The 20,415-nt window shown below is 46.1% G+C and overlaps 1 protein-coding gene across 1 annotated transcript in view; it reads left to right on the forward strand.

The window, feature by feature from the left end:
• The window catches only part of LOC309569817 (receptor-interacting serine/threonine-protein kinase 1-like), a gene marked incomplete at its 5' end in the record, with an annotated part of 64,619 nt that overhangs the window by 27,610 nt on the left and 16,594 nt on the right, over positions 1-20,415 (forward strand). The window contains 2 exons of the mRNA XM_082275820.1: positions 7,701-7,859; positions 13,424-13,530. Coding sequence (XP_082131946.1) covers positions 7,701-7,859; positions 13,424-13,530 — 266 coding nt within the window. The remainder of the gene's footprint in view (positions 1-7,700; positions 7,860-13,423; positions 13,531-20,415) is intronic.

Raw genomic sequence — 20,415 nt, forward strand, 5'->3', positions numbered from 1 at the left:
TAGCCTTTTAGGGGTACAAACAATAGTAATTGGGGCCTAGTGTGGTTGTGTACGTGTGATATACATACACTTTTTTGGGATCATATTTTCTATTCCGCTATTTAATCAAAAACCTTTGGGGATCAGTTAAATTGGGGGATAGTCTGTGTTGGTACGTGTGAGAGAGATCCACCTTTCCAAGTTGTTGGGGTTCATCTCATACTTCTGAAGGTTTGAGGGTGCTGCCTGTTCCATACTCCCCCTACTCCTAGCCTTTTAGGGGTACAAACAATAGTAATTGGGGCCTAGTGTGGTTGTGTACGTGTGATATACATACACTTTTTTGGGATCATATTTTCTATTCCGCTATTTAATCAAAAACCTTTGGGGATCAGTTAAATTGGGGGATAGTCTGTGTTGGTACGTGTGAGAGAGATCCACCTTTCCAAGTTGTTGGGGTTCATCTCATACTTCTGAAGGTTTGAGGGTGCTGCCTGTTCCATACTCCCCCTACTCCTAGCCTTTTAGGGGTACAAACAATAGTAATTGGGGCCTAGTGTGGTTGTGTACGTGTGATATACATACACTTTTTTGGGATCATATTTTCTATTCCGCTATTTAATCAAAAACCTTTGGGGATCAGTTAAATTGGGGGATAGTCTGTGTTGGTACGTGTGAGAGAGATCCACCTTTCCAAGTTGTTGGGGTTCATCTCATACTTCTGAAGGTTTGAGGGTGCTGCCTGTTCCATACCCCCCCTACTCCTAGCCTTTTAGGGGTACAAACAATAGTAATTGGGGCCTAGTGTGGTTGTGTACGTGTGATATACATACACTTTTTTGGGATCATATTTTCTATTCCGCTATTTAATCAAAAACCTTTGGGGATCAGTTAAATTGGGGGATAGTCTGTGTTGGTACGTGTGAGAGAGATCCACCTTTCCAAGTTGTTGGGGTTCATCTCATACTTCTGAAGGTTTGAGGGTGCTGCCTGTTCCATACTCCCCCTACTCCTAGCCTTTTAGGGGTACAAACAATAGTAATTGGGGCCTAGTGTGGTTGTGTACGTGTGATATACATACACTTTTTTGGGATCATATTTTCTATTCCGCTATTTAATCAAAAACCTTTGGGGATCAGTTAAATTGGGGGATAGTCTGTGTTGGTACGTGTGAGAGAGATCCACCTTTCCAAGTTGTTGAGGTTCATCTCATACTTCTGAAGGTTTGAGGGTGCTGCCTGTTCCATACTCCCCCTACTCCTAGCCTTTTAGGGGTACAAACAATAGTAATTGGGGCCTAGTGTGGTTGTGTACGTGCGAGATACATACACTTTTTTTGATCATATTTCCTATTCCGCTATTCAATAAAAACCTTTGAGGATCAATTGAATTGCGGGATAGTCTGTGTCGGTACGTGTGAGAGAGATCCACCTTTCCAAGTTGTTGGGGTTCATCTCATACTTCTGAAGGTTTGAGGGTGCTGCCTGTTCCATACTCCCCCTACTCCTCATCTAGCCTTTTAGGGGTACAAACAATAGTAATTGGGGCCTAGTGTGGTTGTGTACGTGTGATATACATACACTTTTTTTGGATCATATTTTCTATTCCGCTATTCAATAAAAACCTTTCTAGGGCAAGATCTTAAATTACAGAAATATGAGGAGACCGTCAAATAAGGGCCGTGGCCTGGGTCGTGGTGCTGCTGGTAGAGCTCCTGTTGCAAGGAGAGGACATGGTCGATCTGTGCCAGCTACACGCACAAGTGAAACACCTTCCTCAAGTGTGAGTAGGCGACAGAACCTGCATCAGTATTTGGTAGGGCATCAAACGCCCCTAGAAGTGATGAGGCCAGAACAAGTTGAGGCGATAGTAGATTGGTTTGCTGCTGACAGTGCCTCCAGTTCCTTCACATTGTCTCCCACCCAGTCTACTGCAGAAAGGTCAGAGTTGGCACCTGCAGCCAATGTCCAACCGTCTTTCACCTCACCCCCTTGCAAATCAGGCCAGCAGTCTGAGCCCCAAGCCATACAGCAGTCTCTTATTCTTTTTGAGGACTCTGTCAGCAGGGTTTCCCAGGGCCATCCACCTAGCCCTGCCCCAGAAGTGGAAGAGATTGAGTGCAGCGATGCCCAACCACTTATTTCTCAAGATGAGTACATGCAAGGATCATCGCAGCACGTCTCCGATGATGACGAAACGCAGGTGCCAACTGCTGCGGCGTTCAGCATTGTGGAGACCGACAAGGAGGGCAGGGGTGAAGACTGGGTGGAAGATGATGTGGAGGACGATGAGGTCCTCGACCCCACATGGAATGAACGTCATGCAGGTGAACTGAGTAGTTTGGAGGAAGAGGCGGTGGTCGCACAGAGCCACCAGCACAGCAGAAGAGGGAGCAGGGTGCAGAAGCGGAGCGGCCGTGCCCTAGACACTACGCCCGCTACTGCCCAACGCAGCAAGGGAACGAGCGCACCAAAGTCAGCTCAAAGGAGTTCTCTAGCGTGGAAGTTCTTTAGAAAATGTGCTGATGACAGGACACGAGTGGTTTGCACCCTGTGCAATCAGAGCTTGAAGCGAGGCATGAACCTTCTCAACCTGAGCACAACCTGCATGATCAGGCATCTAAGTGCAAAGCACGAGCTGCAGTGGAGTACACACCTTCAAAACCAAGAAACGTCTCTGGCTCATCCTGCTTCCTCTTCTGCTGCAGTCTCGGCCGCTCCAGCCACATCTGTAGTGATACCGGCACCTGCCACCCCGCAAACAGACGATCTGTCAGCAACACCACCACCTGGGTCACCAACAACCATCTCCACAATGTCCCGTGGAAGCGTTCAGCTTTCCATCTCCCAAACACTTGAGAGGAAGAGGAAGTACCCCCCTACCCACCCGCGATCCCTGGCCCTGAATGCCAGCATTTCAAAATTATTGGCCTTTGAAATGCTGTCATTCCGTCTGGTGGAGACGCACAGTTTTAAAAACCTTATGTCGGTGGCTGTCCCACAGTACGTCGTGCCCAGCCGCCACTACTTTTCCAGGCAAGCCATCCCTTCCCTGCACAACCAAGTGGGGGAAAAAATCAGGTGTGCACTGCGCAACGCCATCTGTGCCAAGGTCCACCTAACTACGGATACGTGGACCAGTAAGCACGGTCAGGGGCGTTATATCTCCCTAACGGCACACTGGGTAAATGCAGTGGCGGATGGGCCTGAGGCGGATAGCAATTTGGCGCATGTCCTTCCACCACCGAGGATTGCAGGGCGCTTCAGTTTGCCTCCTGTTCCTAACTCCTCCTACTCCGCTTCCTCATCCTCTACCGCCTCCTCATCCGGACAGCGTAACACCTTCACCACCAACTTCAGCACGGCCAGGGGTAAACGACAGCAGGCAGTTTTACAACTTGCCTGTTTGGGGGACAAACCACACACCGCGCAGGAGTTGTGGAGGAGCATGGAACAGCAGACAAATGAGTGGTTGCTGCCAGCGAGCCTCAAGCCCGGCCTGGTGGTGTGCGATAACGGGCAAATCTCATAGCAGCTCTGGGCCTAGCCGGTTTGACGCACATCCCTTGCCTGGCGCATGTGCTGAATTTGGTGGTGCAGAGGTTCCTTAAAAACTACCCCGATATGTCAGAGCTGCTGCAGAAAGTGCGGGCCGTTTGTGCGCACTTTCGGCGTTCTCACCCTGCTGCTGCTCGCCTGGCAGCGCTGCAGCGTAACTTCGGCCTTCCCGCTCACCGCCTCATATGTGACGTGCCCACAAGGTGGAACTCCACCTTGCACATGCTGGAAAGACTGTGCGAGCAGCAGCAGGCCATAGTGGAGTTTCAGCTGCAGCACGCACGCGTGAGTCGCTCTGCGGAACAGCACCACTTCACCACCAATAACTGGGCCTCCATGCGAGACCTGTGTGCCTTGTTGCGCTGTTTTGAGTACTCCACCAACATGGCCAGTGGCAATGACGCCGTTCTCAGCTTAACTATCCCACTTCTATGCCTCCTTGAAAAAACAATTCGGGCGATGATGGAAGAGGATGTGGCACAGGATGAGGAGGAGGAGGAGGATGAAGAGGTAACATTTCCAAGGCTTTCAGGGCAGTCATTCGCAAGGGGCTCCGAGGGTGGGTTCCTGCACACGCAAACGCCAGGGACGCAATTGTCCAGCAGGGGCACAGTTCTGGAGGATGAGGAGGATGAGGAGGAGGAGGAGCTGGAGGAGGAGATGGAACCATGTTCACAGCAGGGTGGCACCCAGGCCAGCTCATGGCCATCACTGGTGCGTGGCTGGGGGGATACAGAGGACACGGACCATACACCTCCCACAGAGGACAGCCTTTCGTTGCCTCTGGGCAGCCTGGCACACATGAGCGATTACATGCTGCAGTGTCTCCACAACGACCGCCGAGTTGCCCACATTCTAACTTGTGCTGATTACTGGGTGGCCACGCTGCTGGATCCCCGTTACAAGGACAACGTACCGTCCTTAATTCACTCACTGGAGCGCGATCGCAAGATGCGCGAGTACAAGCGCACGCTGGTAGACGCCATGCTGCTGGCATTCCCATCTGACAGCGGGGCCACAGTGGAAGCACAAGGCAGAGGAGGAGGAGGAGGAGGTCGCCAACGCAACCAGGGCACCGCCAGCACCTCAGAAGGCAGGGTTAGCATGGCCGAAATGTGGAAAAGCTTTGTCAGCACGCCACAACAAACAGCAGCACCAGCAGCTCAGATGGAACGTCTTAGCAGGAGGCAGCATTTTACCAACATGGTGGAGCAGTATGTGTGCACACGCCTACATGTAGTGAATGACGGGTCTGCCCCCTTCAACTTCTGGGTCTCCAAATTGGGCACATGGCCTGAGCTTGCCCTTTACGCCTTGGAGGTGCTGGCGTGCCCTGCAGCCAGTGTATTATCTGAACGGGTATTTAGCACGGCTGGGGGCGTTATAACAGACAAGCACAGCCGCCTGTCCAGAGACAATGTGGACAAGCTCACGTTCATTAAAATGAACCAGGCATGGATCCCACGGGACTTTTCCGTACCTTATGCAGAATAGCAATGGATACCGACCTTACCCACCCATTGTTCCATTTTTGCTCTTTCTCACTCTTTTGGGGTGTACCCTCATTTAAAATTTGTGAAAAGAAGCAGTGTTGGCTACCTCGTCCTCCTCCTCAGGGCCAGATTAATGTAGGGGCTATTGGAGCTGCAGCTCCAGGCCCCTACCTTTTATATAGGCCCCGGGTTGGCCATATTCACTGTTACCGCTCTTCTGTCACTTGTAAACACAGAAGTCTGGCTTCTATGCTCGCTTCCCCAGGCAGCACCCTCAGAACCTCCCCACACAGCGTGAAGGCCGGACAAGGAGGGACAGTTGGCGATGCATGGATGTGTTTATGGGCTTCAGAGACAGCATCCCATGTTGAATTAGGCATGCATGGCTGCACCCTTCCTCCTCTGGGTGCATGGCAAGGCACGGCCCTAAGGCCCTTCAAAATCCTCAGCACCAAGCCCATGATGCTGTTAATCCGGCCCTGGTCCTCCTCCACCGCCGCTTCCACCTACACCGCCCATAGGTGTGCGCAGCCTATTGCATTAAGGTGTGCACCCCAAAGTTGAAATACACATGCATGTGTTTGCCAGCAGGGAGAGTAATGTATCGGGGCCATGTACCTGTAGGCAAGGAGAAATAGAGCAGAGCAGGTCCCAGGGAGATCTTTCCCATCTCCTCACTGGCAATGCTATGTGCCCTAGGTGATTAGGGTGTGCCCAGGCACACCCAGCACACCCTGTGCGCACGCCTATGTCACCGCCACATCCACCACCACCTCAACCTCCCTCCTACTCCATATGGGCCTCGTCCTTCAGAGATGAAGAAGAACATTGTTTTATTTTTCTGTTTTTTTTTGTTGTTTTAAGTTATTTCCCTATCCACATTTGTTTGCAGAGCACTTGCCATGCTCTTAATTACGTTTTGCTGCCATTTGCAGCACTCTAGCCCTTTCCTTTGGTGTTTTAGAGCCATTTTAGTGCCTTAAAGTTCGGGTCCCCATTGACTTCAATGGGGTTCGGTGTCCGGGAAAAGTTCGGTAAAAGTCCGGGACACGGACCCGGACTTTTTTTTAAAGTTCGGCCGAACCCGTCGAACACGGACATCTAGGTGTCCGCTCAACCCTAGTTAAGATGACAAAACACAAAGTCATGATCACTGAAAGAAGCCATGTACTAAAGATATGGTATGATATGATATGATATATGATATATGATATATGATATATGATATATGATATGATATGATATGATATGATATGATATGAGATATGAGATATGATATGGTATGATATGAGATATGATATGATATGGTATGATATGATATGATATGATATGGTATGATATGATATGGTATGGTATGATATGGTATGGTATGATATGATATGGTATGGTATGATATGGTATGATATGATATGACATGGTATGATAGGATATGACATGGTATGATATGATATGGTATGATATGATATGATATGATATATGATATGGTATGATATGATATGATATATGGTATGATATGATATGATATGATATGAGATATGATATGGTATGATATGAGATATGATATGGTATGATATGATATGGTATGGTATGATATGATATGATATATGATATGAGATATGATATGGTATGATATGAGATATGATATGATATGGTATGGTATGATATGATATGGTATGGTATGGTATGATATGGTACGGTACGGTACGATACAATACGATACGAGATATGATATGATATGGTATGATATGATATGATATGATATGGTATGGTATGGTATGGTATGATATGATATGATATGATATGATATGATATGATATATGATATGATATGATATGATATGGTATGGTATGATATGGTATGATATGATATGGTATGGTATGGTATGGTATGGTATGGTATGATATGATATGATATGGTATGGTATGGTATGATATGATATGGTATGGTATGATATGATATGATATGATATGGTATGGTATAATATGATATGATATGATATGGCATGATATGATATGATATGATATGATATGATATGATATGATATGATATGGTATGGTATGGTATGATATGATATGATATGATATGGTATGATATGGTATGATATGATATGATATGATATGATATGATATGATATGATATGGTATGGTATGGTATGATATGATATGATATGATATGGTATGGTATGGTATGATATGGTATGATATGGTATGATATGATATGATATGATATGATATGAGATATGATATGATATGGTATGGTATGGTATGATATGATATGATATGATATGGTATGGTATGGTATGATATGGTATGATATGGTATGGTATGATATGATATGATATGAGATATGATATGATATGATATGATATGATATGATATGATATGGTATGGTATGGTATGGTATGATATGATATGATATGATATGATATGATATGATATGATATGAGATATGATATGATATGATGATGGCATGCTAAGTTTGTAAGGAGAGAAGAAAGTCTCAGTACAGTACAACCTATCAAACTTGGCATGCAATCACATGCTTATTATAAGTGTTGCATTTAGATGGGAGAGCTACATCATCTAATGTGAATTTTACTGATTAGAAGAGTTTGGTGTGCTTATACAAACACCAAGAGTTGTCAATGCCATACATCTCTTCTGTTTCTTAGGTGTTCTTCCAGAAATAATCCTGCACTGTGTAACTAATGGTCAGAGGCCCGCATTAAGTGTCCTAGACCAATACAGTGATGTTAGAATGGTGCCAGAAGCCAAAGAGTTAATGATGAGATGCTGGGATCACAATGCAGATAACAGACCCAGCTTCCATGGTAAGTGTAATGACAACCTAATGTCTAGAAGTGCATGCAGTAATGTCAGCCATAAATCAAGGTCAGTTACAGCAGGCTTATCTTGCACTTTTATTGTATTTTGTGATTTCATCTGGCAATGAGTGTAAGGCCTCATGCACACTGGCCATTTTTACAGCTGCTGTGAAGGGCGTCAGATGTTTTTCTCAACTGCCTCTAAACCCCCCTGCACACATACATGTGTTCATGCACACATATGCTTTTATCAGCGTTTTTTGGCAGAAGAGTTTAGTGGCAGAAAAATACTCTGCCAGCATGTTCTGGAGCAGCAGTGTTTTGGCAGAAAAAACCCTGACAGCTCCTAAACTCTACTCCTAGTTTTTTTTTTAAGTGGAGGCCGATGGCATCCTTATTAACTAGTGATTAGTGGTAGTTAAGGAGCCAGCTGGGAAGCCGGCTGCCCCGTCCTTAACAGCGGGCTTCCCCGCTGACAGCTGAATGTAAAAAAACATTGCCGGCAATACAAAAATGTGAAAAAAAAAAACAGCATGGGTTTCCCCCTAATCAATACCAGACTATTTGGTTCTGGTATGGATTTTAAGGGGAACCCAAAACCAAAATTTTAAAAGAAATGGCATGCCCCCCCCCCCAAAAAAATCCATACCAGACCCTTATCCGAGCATATAGCCTGGCATGCTAGGAAAAGGGGGGATGAGCGAGCACCCCCCCTCCTCCTGAACCATACCAGGCCACATGCCCTCAACATGGGTGGGGGTGCTTTGGGGCAGAAGGGCCTCTTCTCCACAACCGAATGGGGGTCTGCAGGTGGGGGCTTATCGGAGTCTTTATCAAGGGCGGCCCCCCAGATCCAGCCCCCCACCTATATGAATGAGTATGTGGTACATAGTACCCCTACTCATTCACCAAATAGGTGTAAAAAGTAAAAAAAAAAAAATTTAACACAAGTTTTTGACAAGTCCTTTATTAAAAAAATTTTAAAAAAAGTTTCCCACTGTAGATCCAACGTCTGTCATGACACCCACCGCCGACCAGTAAAAAAAAAGCCTCCGGTCCCCGCAAAGGCTTCTGCCGGCTCTGTCGTCTGACACTCCCGTGACGTCATCGACCGGCAGAACCTGACCAGCCCACGTTGAGAGCATGTGGCCTGGCTCGCTCCCCCCCCCCCCTTTTCTGGCCTGCCAGACTACATGCTCAGATAAGGGCATGGGGGTTCCCCTCAAAATCAATACAAGGCCTAAGGTCTGGTATGGATTGGGGGGGCAATGTGTTCTTTTATATTCAGCTGTCAGCGGGAAAGCCTGCTGACAGCTGGTGACTCGTCCGTTTTCAAGGACGTGGCTTTCCGGCTTCCCGGCTTGCTCCTTAACAACCAGCTATTCACTGGTTGTTAGGGATGCCAGTGGCCCCGCCCCTTAATGCTGCAGCTATTAAACGTAGCTACACACTAGGCTAAACACTGCTAAACTCCAGCAAAAACCACTTATCATTAGCGTTTTTAGTCTAGCGTTTTTAAAGCAGTTTTAAACTTTCCAGTGTGCATGAAGCCTAAATATAATGCTAGGAGTGAATAGAGTACAAAGTAGCCATGACAGAGGCAGAAAATTCCACCAACATACACTGGGGAGAGAGAAGAAATATCTTCAAAAAGAACATGGACAGCAATAAAATGTTTTTCTGGAGTTGAGCTTAGGAAGGTTTTACCCCCTTCATGACAGGGCTATTGTTTACTATGCAGCATTTAAGTGCCCGGTCATGCAATGCTGTACTCAAACAAAATTAATATATTTTTTCACACAAATAGAGCTTTCTTTTGGTGTTTTTTTTTTTTTATATAAACAAAAACAACTTTCTGCTATAAAACATATCCAATTAAAAAAAAATTTAATCTCTTATTCAATTTTGGCCAAAATGTATTCTGCTACATGTCTTTGGTAAAACAAAATCCCAATAAGTGTATATTGAATGGTTTGCGTGCAAGTTAGTGTCTACAAACTATGGGATTTATATTGGAATTGTTGTTTTTATACTAGTAATGGCATTGATCAGCAACTTATAACGGGACTGCGATACTGCTGTGGGCAATCTGACACTAACTGCCACTGACATCACCAGTGACATTATTACAGTGATCAATGCTAATTATAAACATTTTCACTGTACTAATGACACTGGGCAGGAAGGGGTTAACATCTAGGGCGATCAAGGGGTTAAATATGGGCCTAATACATAAAATGTGTGTACTGTGTGCTGCTTTTGCTGGGGATCTAGTTGTTTTCATTCCCTGCTTAGCAGGGAGCAACCAGCTTAGCAGCCAGATCCCTGTCACTGTATACCGCTCTGTGCTGTTTACACTCACACAGCTGTGTTCAGGGAAGATCAGAGATACTTACTGGGTGGGCAATCATTGGCCGACACCTGGTGATTGGCATGTGCTGTGACGAATCACAGCACAGGTAGGCCGGCGGTCGCACACGCATGCACCCATTACCCGGAACCACATATATATATATATATATATATATATATATATATATATATATATACTGTATATCTAGATATAGATATACAGTATATATATATATATATATATATATATATATATATATATATATATATATATATATATATATATATACTGTATATCTATATATAGATATATATATATATATATATATATATATATATACAGACAGTATCTCACAAAAGTAAGTACACACATTTTTGTAAGTATTTTATTATATCTTTTCATGTGACAACACTGAAGAAATGACACTTTGCTACAATGTAAAGTAGTGAGTGTAAAGCTTGTATAACAGTGTAAATGTGCTGTCCCCTCAAAATAACTCAACACACAGCCATTAATGTCTAAACCGCTGGCAAAAAAGTACACCCCTAGGTTAAAATGCCCAAATTGGGCCCAAAGTGTCAATATTTTGTGTGGCCGCCATTATTTTCCAGCACTGCCTTAACCCTCTTGGGCATGGAGTTCACCAGAGCTTCACAGGTTGCCACTGGAGTCCTCTTCCACTCCTCTATGACAACATCATGGAGCTGGTGGATGTTAGAGACCTGGCGCCCCTCCACCTTCCATTTGAGGATGCCCCACAGATGCCTAATAGGGTTTGGGTCTGGAGACATGCTTGGCCAGTCAATCACCTTTACCCTCAGCTTCTTTAGCAAGGCAGTGGTCATCTTGGAGGTGTATTTGGGGTCGCTATCATGTTAGAATACTGCCCTGCGGCCCAGTCTCCAAAGGGAGGGGATCAGACTCTGCTTCAATATGTCACAGTATATGTTGGCATTCATGGTTCCCTCAATGAATTGTTGCTCCCCAGTTCCGGCAGCACTTATGCAGCCCCAAACCATGACACTCCCACCACCATGCTTGACTGTAGGCAAGACACACTTGTCTTTGTACTCCCTTACCTGGTTGCCGCCACATACACTTGACACCATCTGAACCAAGTAAGTTTATCTTGATCTCATCAGACCACAGCACATGGTTCCAGTAATCCATATCCTTAGTCTGCTTGTCTTCAGCAAACTGTTTGCGGTCATCTTTAGAAGAGGCTTCCTTCTGGGACGACAGCCATGCAGATCAATTTGCTGCAGTGTGCGGCGTATGGTCTGAGCACTGACAGGCTGACCCCCCACCCCTCAACCTCTGCAGCAATGCTGGCAGCCCTTATACGTCTATTTCCCAAAGACAACCTCTGGATATGACACTGAACACGTGCACTCAACTCCTTTGGTCGACCATGACGAGGCCTGTTCTGAGCGTAACCTGTCTCGTTAAACCGCTGTAAGGTCTTGGCCACTGAGCTGCAACTCAGTTTCAGGGTCTTGGCAATCTTCTTATAGCCTAGGCCATCTTTATGTAGGGCAACAATTTTTTTCTCAGATCCTCAGAGAGTTCTTTGCCACGAGGTGCCATGTTTGAACTTCCAGTGACCAGTATGAGAGAGTGAGAGCGATAACACCAAATTTCACACACCTGCTCCTCATTTACACCTGAGACCTTGTAACACTAACAAGTCACATGACACCGGGGATGGAAAATGGCTAATTGGGCCCAATTTGGACATTTCCACTTAAGGGTGTACTCACTTTTATTGCCAGCGGTTTAGACAATAATGGCTGTGCGTTAAGTTATTTTGAGGGATAGCAAATTTACACTGTTATACAAGCTGTACACTCACTACTTTACATTATAGCAAAGTGTCATTTCTTCAGTGCTGTCACATGAAAAGATATATTAAAATATTTACAAAATTGTGAGGGGTGTACTCCCTTTTGTGAGATACTGTATATAGATATATATATACACACACACACACACACTGCTCAAAAAAATGAAAGGAACACTTTTTAATCAGAGTGTAGCAATCAAGTCAAGTAAACTCCTGGGACACTGATCTGGTCAGTTTAGATGGCCAACAATGAGACAACCCCCAAAATAGGAATGGTTTTACAGGTGGAGGACACTGACATTTGTTTCCTACTCATCTTTTCTGAATGTGTTAAATTAGTTTTGCATTTGGCTAGGGTCAGTGCCACTACTGGTAGCATGAGGTGATACCTGTACCCTATAGATGTTGCCCAGGCAGTTCAACTCCTCCAGGATGGCACATCAATACGTGCCATTGCCAGAAGGTTTGCTGTATCTCCCAGCACAGTCTCAAGAGAATGGGAGAGATTCTAGGAGACAGGCAGTTACTCTAGGAGAGCTGGAAAGGGTCGTCCTTCACCCATAAGCAGGACCAGTATCTGCTCCTCTGTGCGAGGAGGAACAGGATGAGCTCTGCCAGAGCCCTACAAAATGACTTCCAGCAGGCCAATGGTGAGAATGTCTCTGACCAAACAATCAGAAACAGACTTCATGAGGGTGGCCTGAGAGCCCAATGTCCTCTAGTGGGCCCTGTGCCCACTGCCGAGCACCATGGAGCTTGATCATTATTTGCCATTGAACACCAGAATTGGCAGGTTTGCCACTAGGCCGCCAGGTTGCACTGTATTCTGTTCAGGAGCTCAGTGATGCCCTGGTCTAGGTCTGGGAGGAAATACGCCAGGACACCATCCGTCGTCTCATTAGGAGCATGCCCCGATGTTGTCAGGCATGCATACAAGTACGTGGAGGCCATACAAACTACTGAGTACCATTTTGAGTTGCTGCAGTGAACTTTCAGCAAAATGGACTAGCCTGCTGCATTATTTTTTCTTTTTGATTTCCAGGATGTCTTTGAATTCAGCCCTCTGTAGGTTTATCATTTCCATCAAACAATGTGGCATTCATTTGTCCTAATACATTACCCAGTCCATATCAGTATAGATATCCAGCATGATATTTTTCCCCATTGGGATCTGATGTGTTTTCATAGTGTTCCTGTAACTTTTTTTGAGCAGTGTATATACATGATTCTGTGCAGCTGGCCCGCACTGTGGCAGTAAAGTTACAGTAAGAGGTTGGCAAGAAGTTAATGAATAAAATAATTTATTTTTAAAAGCCTTCTAGTATGTTCTGTGCAGTGCCATGGAGATTGATTTATAATGGTTCATTTTTTAAGACTGCAGTGAATGTACATCAATGATGTATGAAGCTTATCAGAAGGAGGTGAGAAGTGCTGTTCGACGTGTTGAATATCAACTCTTAAATACGGGTTCTTCAGATCAGGTACTCCATATGGTTACAATACCTGTGCTTTTATACCTTAACCTCCCTGGCGGTATGATTCTTTTGGATTTTTAGGTGCTGAAAGCGGTACCATTATTTTGCATGTAATTCTTGTGAATGAGCAGCCCAGACCAACTGTATACATTTATTATATATATTATATATATATATATATATATATATATATATATGTATACATATATTATATATATATATATAATGTATAGAGTTGGTTTGGGCTGCTCATTCACAAGAATTACGTATATATATATATATATATACGTATATATATATATATATATATATATGTGTATATATATATTTACATAAAAAGTACAGTAAAACTGCAGGAAAGGGCACTAGGGGGCAAACTAATGTGATTTTATTTTATTTTGAATGGTATCAGTGTGTTTGGTGTGTTTTTACATTTGAATTTGCTGCCGATTCCACCCCCCCCCCCCCCCCCCCCCGCGAAAGTCAGACAGAAGCCGGGGCACGGAGAGGATCGGGAGGAAGAACCGCCGCTAGACACCGCCGGACACATTGCTGGATCCCGGTGACAAGGTAAGTAACCTCTTCTACAGGATCCAGCGATGCTTCTGGCGGTACCCCGAGTGTGGCTCGGGGTTACCGCTTTTGGCTCTGAAATTTAACCCCGAGCCACGCTCGGGAGTACCGCTAGGAAGGTTAAGGCTGATTTCACACTGATCCATTTTTCTTCTGCTTTTGTGTTAAAAAAAAGCAGAAAAAAAATGTGTGCCGATAAAATCCTATGGAACACTTTGCACGAATCTGTTGGGGGTCCGCTGCATTTAGTAAAATCCTGCTTGCTGCATTTTTGCTGCAGATTTAATACGGTAAAACAAACTGCACCAAAAACGCACTTTTCTATTAAAATGCATTGGGAAAAGAGGCAAAAATGCACCCATGCTGGCTTTTTGACGCGGGTTTTGAGTCATGTGTTCTGTGAAAAACATGTAAAATTGCAGGAAAAAACTCATAAGTGTTCTTAATTGGTTGTAAATCTTCTCATATAATAAAAAGAAAAAATAATTCTGTCGCACAGACCAATAGAAAAAGTCCGAACACAATAATAACAACCAGTGCAGCGCTAATGAGAATGAATAATATGTGAATAAATCATAAGTGATACGCACCTAAATGCAGTAAAATTCATAAATAGTGACACAATGATAAATGTGCATAAAGTCCATGAAATCCCTAAAAATGGTAAAAAAAGTTATATGAAATTCCGTAAAAAAGCAAATGTGTTAGAAATAAAGAGGAGGGGAACCACAAGTCCCAGCATGTGAATGAGAGTCTTCTCACTGACTGATGAAAGAAAATCACCCAGAGAGGATGGAGGAGAAAAATTGGTCGCTTACCAGATTATATTGGCCTCCAAACGAATGGAAAAACCAAAAAACACTTGAGAGGGAATGATCCCACCAGGCACAAATGATCACAGACGTCCTCTCAGGTAAGCCTCCAATATGGGTAGATAGGGAGCCGATATGCATAAAATGAATACAAGCATACATAGCATAATACCTTTTAAAAGATACTTTTTATTTAAAAGTTATAGCACTCACATGACATAAGTAAAAAACGAGTATCACGAAAGTCCCACCCAACGCGTTTTGTCATATGTTTGATGTCATCAGGGGCGTGGTGTTTACCACGCCCCTGATGACGTCAAACATATGACTTGTATGCTTTTGTATTCATTTTATGCATATCGGCTCCCTATCTACCCATATTGGAGGCTTAACTGAGTGGACGTCTGTGATCATTCCCTCTCAAGTGTTTTTGGTTTTTCCATTAGTTTGGAGGCCAATATAATCTAGTAAGCGACCAATTTTTCTTCTCCATCTTCACTGGGTGTTTTTCTTTCATCAGTCAGTGAGAAGACTCTCATCCGCATGCATGACTTGTGGTTCCCCTCCTCTTTTTTTCACAGTTGCTTTTTTATGGACCTTCATATCACTTTTTTTTACAATTTTGTTAGGGATTTAATGGACTTTATGCACATTTATCATTGTGTCACTATATATGAATTTTACTGCATTTAGGTGTATATCACTTATGATTTATTCACATGTTATTCATTCTCATTAGGGCTTCACTGGTTGTTATTAAATCTTCTCCTATACCTAGTGAAATGACTGGCCTCAGAGGAGATGACAGAGATGAAACATATCCTTCTACATAAGTTGTACCTGTTCATCTGCATCTATCTTTCCCTTACATTCATTCAAAGTGCAGAATTTAGGCTTTATGCACAGTAGCGTAAAAAAAAATGCTCTTAGCAGCAGCTTTTGAGCATTTTTTTTTATTTTTTTTTACCAGTTTTAGAAGCAAATCGTGTTTTCCTATGTGTTATCCTATGTTTCCATGCATACTGTTTTAGTCTAGATGCGTTTTTGAAGCTTCAGCTTCTAGGAGCAGACATCTTTGTAATTTTTTTCATTTTTTGAAAATTTTGCTGGCGGGTTCCTCGGGTTCCGTATGGACCCTGCAGGTCATGTATCCCCACCTGACCCCTTCATGGTGGCAGCAGGGCCTTCCGGATCTCCACTGTCCATCGATGCATTTTCAGCGGTTCGGGAAGCATTTAGGCCCGGGTGGAGGTGGGGGGTGCGCTGAAGCGTTAAGCCAACTACCCCTGCCTCATCTGATGTCTCAGATTCTGAGTCTGAATCAGCCGCCGCAGACGTGGGCCTCCCTACTGGGTCTGACCCTTTCTCCTTGGATGATAAGGACGACATTTCGCCTCCCATGCCGCGCATGATTCAGGCGCTGGTGTATGCACTGGTTGTTTCGGTGTGTGACACCCTGCGATTTGGAGGACGCAGCGGCGGCTGCACCTGGGGCGCAGGTAGCATCTGGCATTCACATGCCATCTGGAGCAGCTTATTTTGCCAACAGGCTCTTGTAGGATGGGACCCTCTGAGATGTTCCCCTGGGGTGTCTATGTGGCTACTAGACATTACCCTTTTTTGTGGAGTCTCTGGTACTGTGGACTGCTCTGCCTATGGTGGACGTGCAGTCTCTAGGCTGAATAGGACTACCGTTGTTCCGGTGGAGGAATCCCCGTCCTTTAAGGACTTGGGGGATAGGATGGCGCGGGCTGTGGCTCACGATCTGTACTCCCTGGCAGGGTCTGCACTGGGTACATTGTTCGTGATTGCACTTGCTACGCTGACTCTGCCTGATGGGCGGAGTTCCAACGCTGTGACCTGCAATGCCGCGCTGGACTCGGCTCTTTTTTCTTGGGTCATCTGTTGGTTTCAGCGGTGGTTATCCGGCGTATGCTTGGCTGAAGTGTTGGTCTGTGGATCACACTTCTACGAAGGCCTTAACGGATATCCCCTTTCAGGGGGTTTGTCTGTTTGGCGCTTCCCTGGGTGACATTATACAAGGGTCTCACGGGGGAAGAGTGCTTTATTCTACAAGCTAATAAGGGTAAGGGCCTTCATCGCGGAAGGGGTCCCTCCCTTTCGGCTCACAACAGTTTGTTCGTCCCTCAGGGACAATCACCCTGGTCTGGTGAACAAGAGATTGTTTTTTCCAGGCCTGTGGACAAGGCCTACTCGGCCTGAAGGTGCGTCCTCACCCGTCTATGGCATAGGAGGTTGTCCTTGCCGGTTCTCGGTCCTACGGCTGGCCCGGATCCCAGGCAGCGGTGTTCAGGAGGTCATGCAGTCCAGTTGCCAGATCGGGTTTCGATCCGTTTTTTTCCAATGAGTTGTTCTCTTCCATTGTACGGCTGTCCCCGGATCGCTTGCAGCACTCTTTGGGGCAGTTCAGGCTCTGGTTCAACAAGCTGCACCTTCTGGCCCTTTGATGGTTCCGTGCGGATCAAAAATTCAAGGCGGTATCGGTTCGCACTATGGTGGCTTCCCTACCTCAGGGGGATTCCTTTTTTTTTTTTTTGGATTCCTGGCCTCCATAGACATCGAGATGCCTACCTTCACATCCCGTTGTGCTCAGGACACCAACGGGTTCTCTGTTTTTGCCGTGGAGAAGGATCTCTATCGGTTTGTGGCGTTACCCCTTGGTCTCGCTCCTGCTACTCGGGTCTTCACAAAGGTATTAGCTCCAGTCCTGGCCGTTCTGCTTCTCCACATGGAGTCCCCTATGGTGCTGACAAACTAATTTGGAAGTCACCATGAGAACTCTGGTGGAGTTTAGGTTGGTTCTGAACCTTCAGAAATCATCCCTGGTCCCTTCCATGAGACTGGACTATCTGGGCCTGACTTTGGACTCGTCCTCAGTCAGGGTGTTTTTCTCCCTCCGGGAAAATATAGTCTTGGAACTTCAGACTGCGGTTCAACTGTTACTGTCCCACACATGGTTGTCCCTTCGGACTGATGGTGCCGTCAGGCAATCCTTCTCGAATGGGGCTAGAATCCAAACTCTCTGGCATTTCGGATCCGGCTGTGCCGGCTGACCAGGGAGTCTTGATCTGGAATCCTTCCTCCCCTTTTTACTAAACGATTGTCACCGTGGATGCAAGCCTGTCCGGGAGGGGAGGAGTCCTCGGTGGCAGGTTCTCTGCTTTGGGTGTATGGTCCCTGGAGGACCTAGGTTACTGATCAATGTCCTGGGGCTGGGAGCGATCCGGCTTGCCTAAGTTCACTGGATCGGACCTGCAGATGTCCGGTGCATGTTCGATCGACTACACCACAACCATGGCTTCTGCCATTCACCAAGGGGGTACCAAGGGTGTCCTTGTGGCCTTGAAAGTGCCGATTCATTGGGCAGAGCGCCTTGTTTCAGCTCTTTCCACTGTTTCCCTTCCAGGTGTGGAAACTTTGGCAGGCAGATTGCTTCAGTCGACAGGCCTTGGATGCAGGGGCTTGGTCCCTTCATCCGGAGGTGTTTCAGCAGTTGTGCCTTCGTTGGGGGCACCACAGACGTGAACCTGTTGGCGTGGCATCTACAGGATAGGGCTGAGGTTTGTGGCCTGCTCCCGGGACCCTCTGGGGGGTGCGTCGGTGGCACCATGGTTTCTGTCTTGGGCAAGAACGTTCGCTAAGTTCAACTTGAACGATGCCGAGGAGTTTAGCATGGTCACCTGTGCACGGCTGACGCCGGCATGGTCATGTGAGAGTGCTCACGGATGGGCCATGGTCTGTATCGGTTGTGGTCTGCCTTTCCTCCTCTCAAGTTGCTGCCAAGAATTCTTTGCAGGATCGAGGCGGAAGGGATTCCGGTTTTTCTTGTGGCTCTGGACTGGCCTCGCCGAGCTTGGTACGCCGAGCTGGTCAGGCTAGCTGCAGACGCGCCATGGAAAATTCCTCTCAGGGAGGACATATTGTCTCCAGGGCCACTCTCACATCCGACTTTACGGTCGCTGGCTTTGCCAGCTTAGCTGTTGGAAGCCAGGGGCTGAAGGACAAAGGATTGTCTGCTTCAGTGATTCCCACCCTGCGTAAAGCGCGGTAAGCGTCATCTAGGATGATATTTTTCATCATATGAGAAAGTCGTGTGTTGCGTGGTGTGAGTCTCCTTGGGCTCCCCCTCGCTCTTTCAATGGCCGGATCTTGGCCTCCTTCGATGGGGAGTTGATCAAAAGATGGCCTTGAGTACTGTCAAGGGTCAGGTTTAGGCTTTGGCAATTTTCTTCCACAGGCCATTGGCCGCCTGTTCCCTGGTGCGTAACTTCTTCCAGGGGGTGCGACACTTGGTTCTTCCGATGCGACCTCCGTCACCAACTGGGGACCTTGATTTGGTGCAGTCGGATCTTCAAGACCCTCCTTTTGCGAGGATCACGGGTATCCCCTGCCTACCTTATTACAGAAGGTGGCCTTCTTGGTTGCGGTCACTCTACATGCAGGGTGTCGGCACTGGCGACATTGTCCTGTCGTTCTCCCCATATGTTGGTTCATGGGGCCAGGTGGTCCGAATCCGTCCTTCCCTCCGAAGGTGGTTTCTAGTGTTCACTTGCACGAGGACATTGTGTTGCCATCTTGTGTCCTAAGCCCCCTCATCCTACAGATTGTGCGCTGCATACTCTGGATGGAGTTTGGGCACTCGAGATGTACTTGGTGACTACTGAGTCTTCCCGTATGTCCGGTTCGCTCTCTGTGCTCACGGATGGCCCAAGGACTGGGTTGCCTGCTTCTGCTGCGACTATCTCCAGGTGGAACGGGCAGTCGATGGTGCAGGCTTCTTAACTTAAGGGTCAGGTCCTGCCTTTCCCTGTTTCTGCGCTTTCTACTCGGGCGCCTGGTGCTTCCTGGGCTTTTTGCCATACAGGCATCTGTGCTTCAGGTTGCAAGACAACTACCTGGTCGTTTGTTCACACCTTTACAACGTTTTATAAGGTGGATGTGCTGGCATCTGCAGATGCCTCTTTTGCCCATAAGGTTTTTTGCTGGCTGCTGTTTGGAGGGCTTTTGGCCTTCCTTAAGGGTGTTTACTGTGTGTTTCAGGTGGGCCTCATCATTTGTTCTGCTGAGTCCTATGTTGCTTGTTCTTTTCTGCTGTTTCCACCCCTCATTTTGTGGCACTGCTTTGGGACGTTACTGATATGAATCAGGGAGAACTGCGGTTTTCAATCATTGATAGAGAAAACTGGATTTTTGACTCACCGTAAAATCCTTTTCTCTTAAGTTCATCGATGGATGCAGTACCCGCCCCTCTATTTTGAGTTGGGTTGGTGTTACTTTCTGACACTGCTTTGATACTAAACTGACATCCTATACAGGAAGAGAGAGGGTGTACCTCCGGGACTGCCCATAGGCGTAGCCTGAACTTTTTTCTGCCTAGTGTCCTACTCGTGTAGGGGGCAGTATAACCCTACTGATATGAATCAGAGAGAACTGCGTCCGTCAAGAACTTAAGAGAAAAGGATTTTACGGTAAGTCAAAAATCCAG

Source organism: Pelophylax lessonae (genome assembly GCF_965119305.1).
Source record: "Pelophylax lessonae genome assembly, chromosome: 13".
Taxonomy (NCBI): Eukaryota; Metazoa; Chordata; class Amphibia; order Anura; family Ranidae; genus Pelophylax; species Pelophylax lessonae.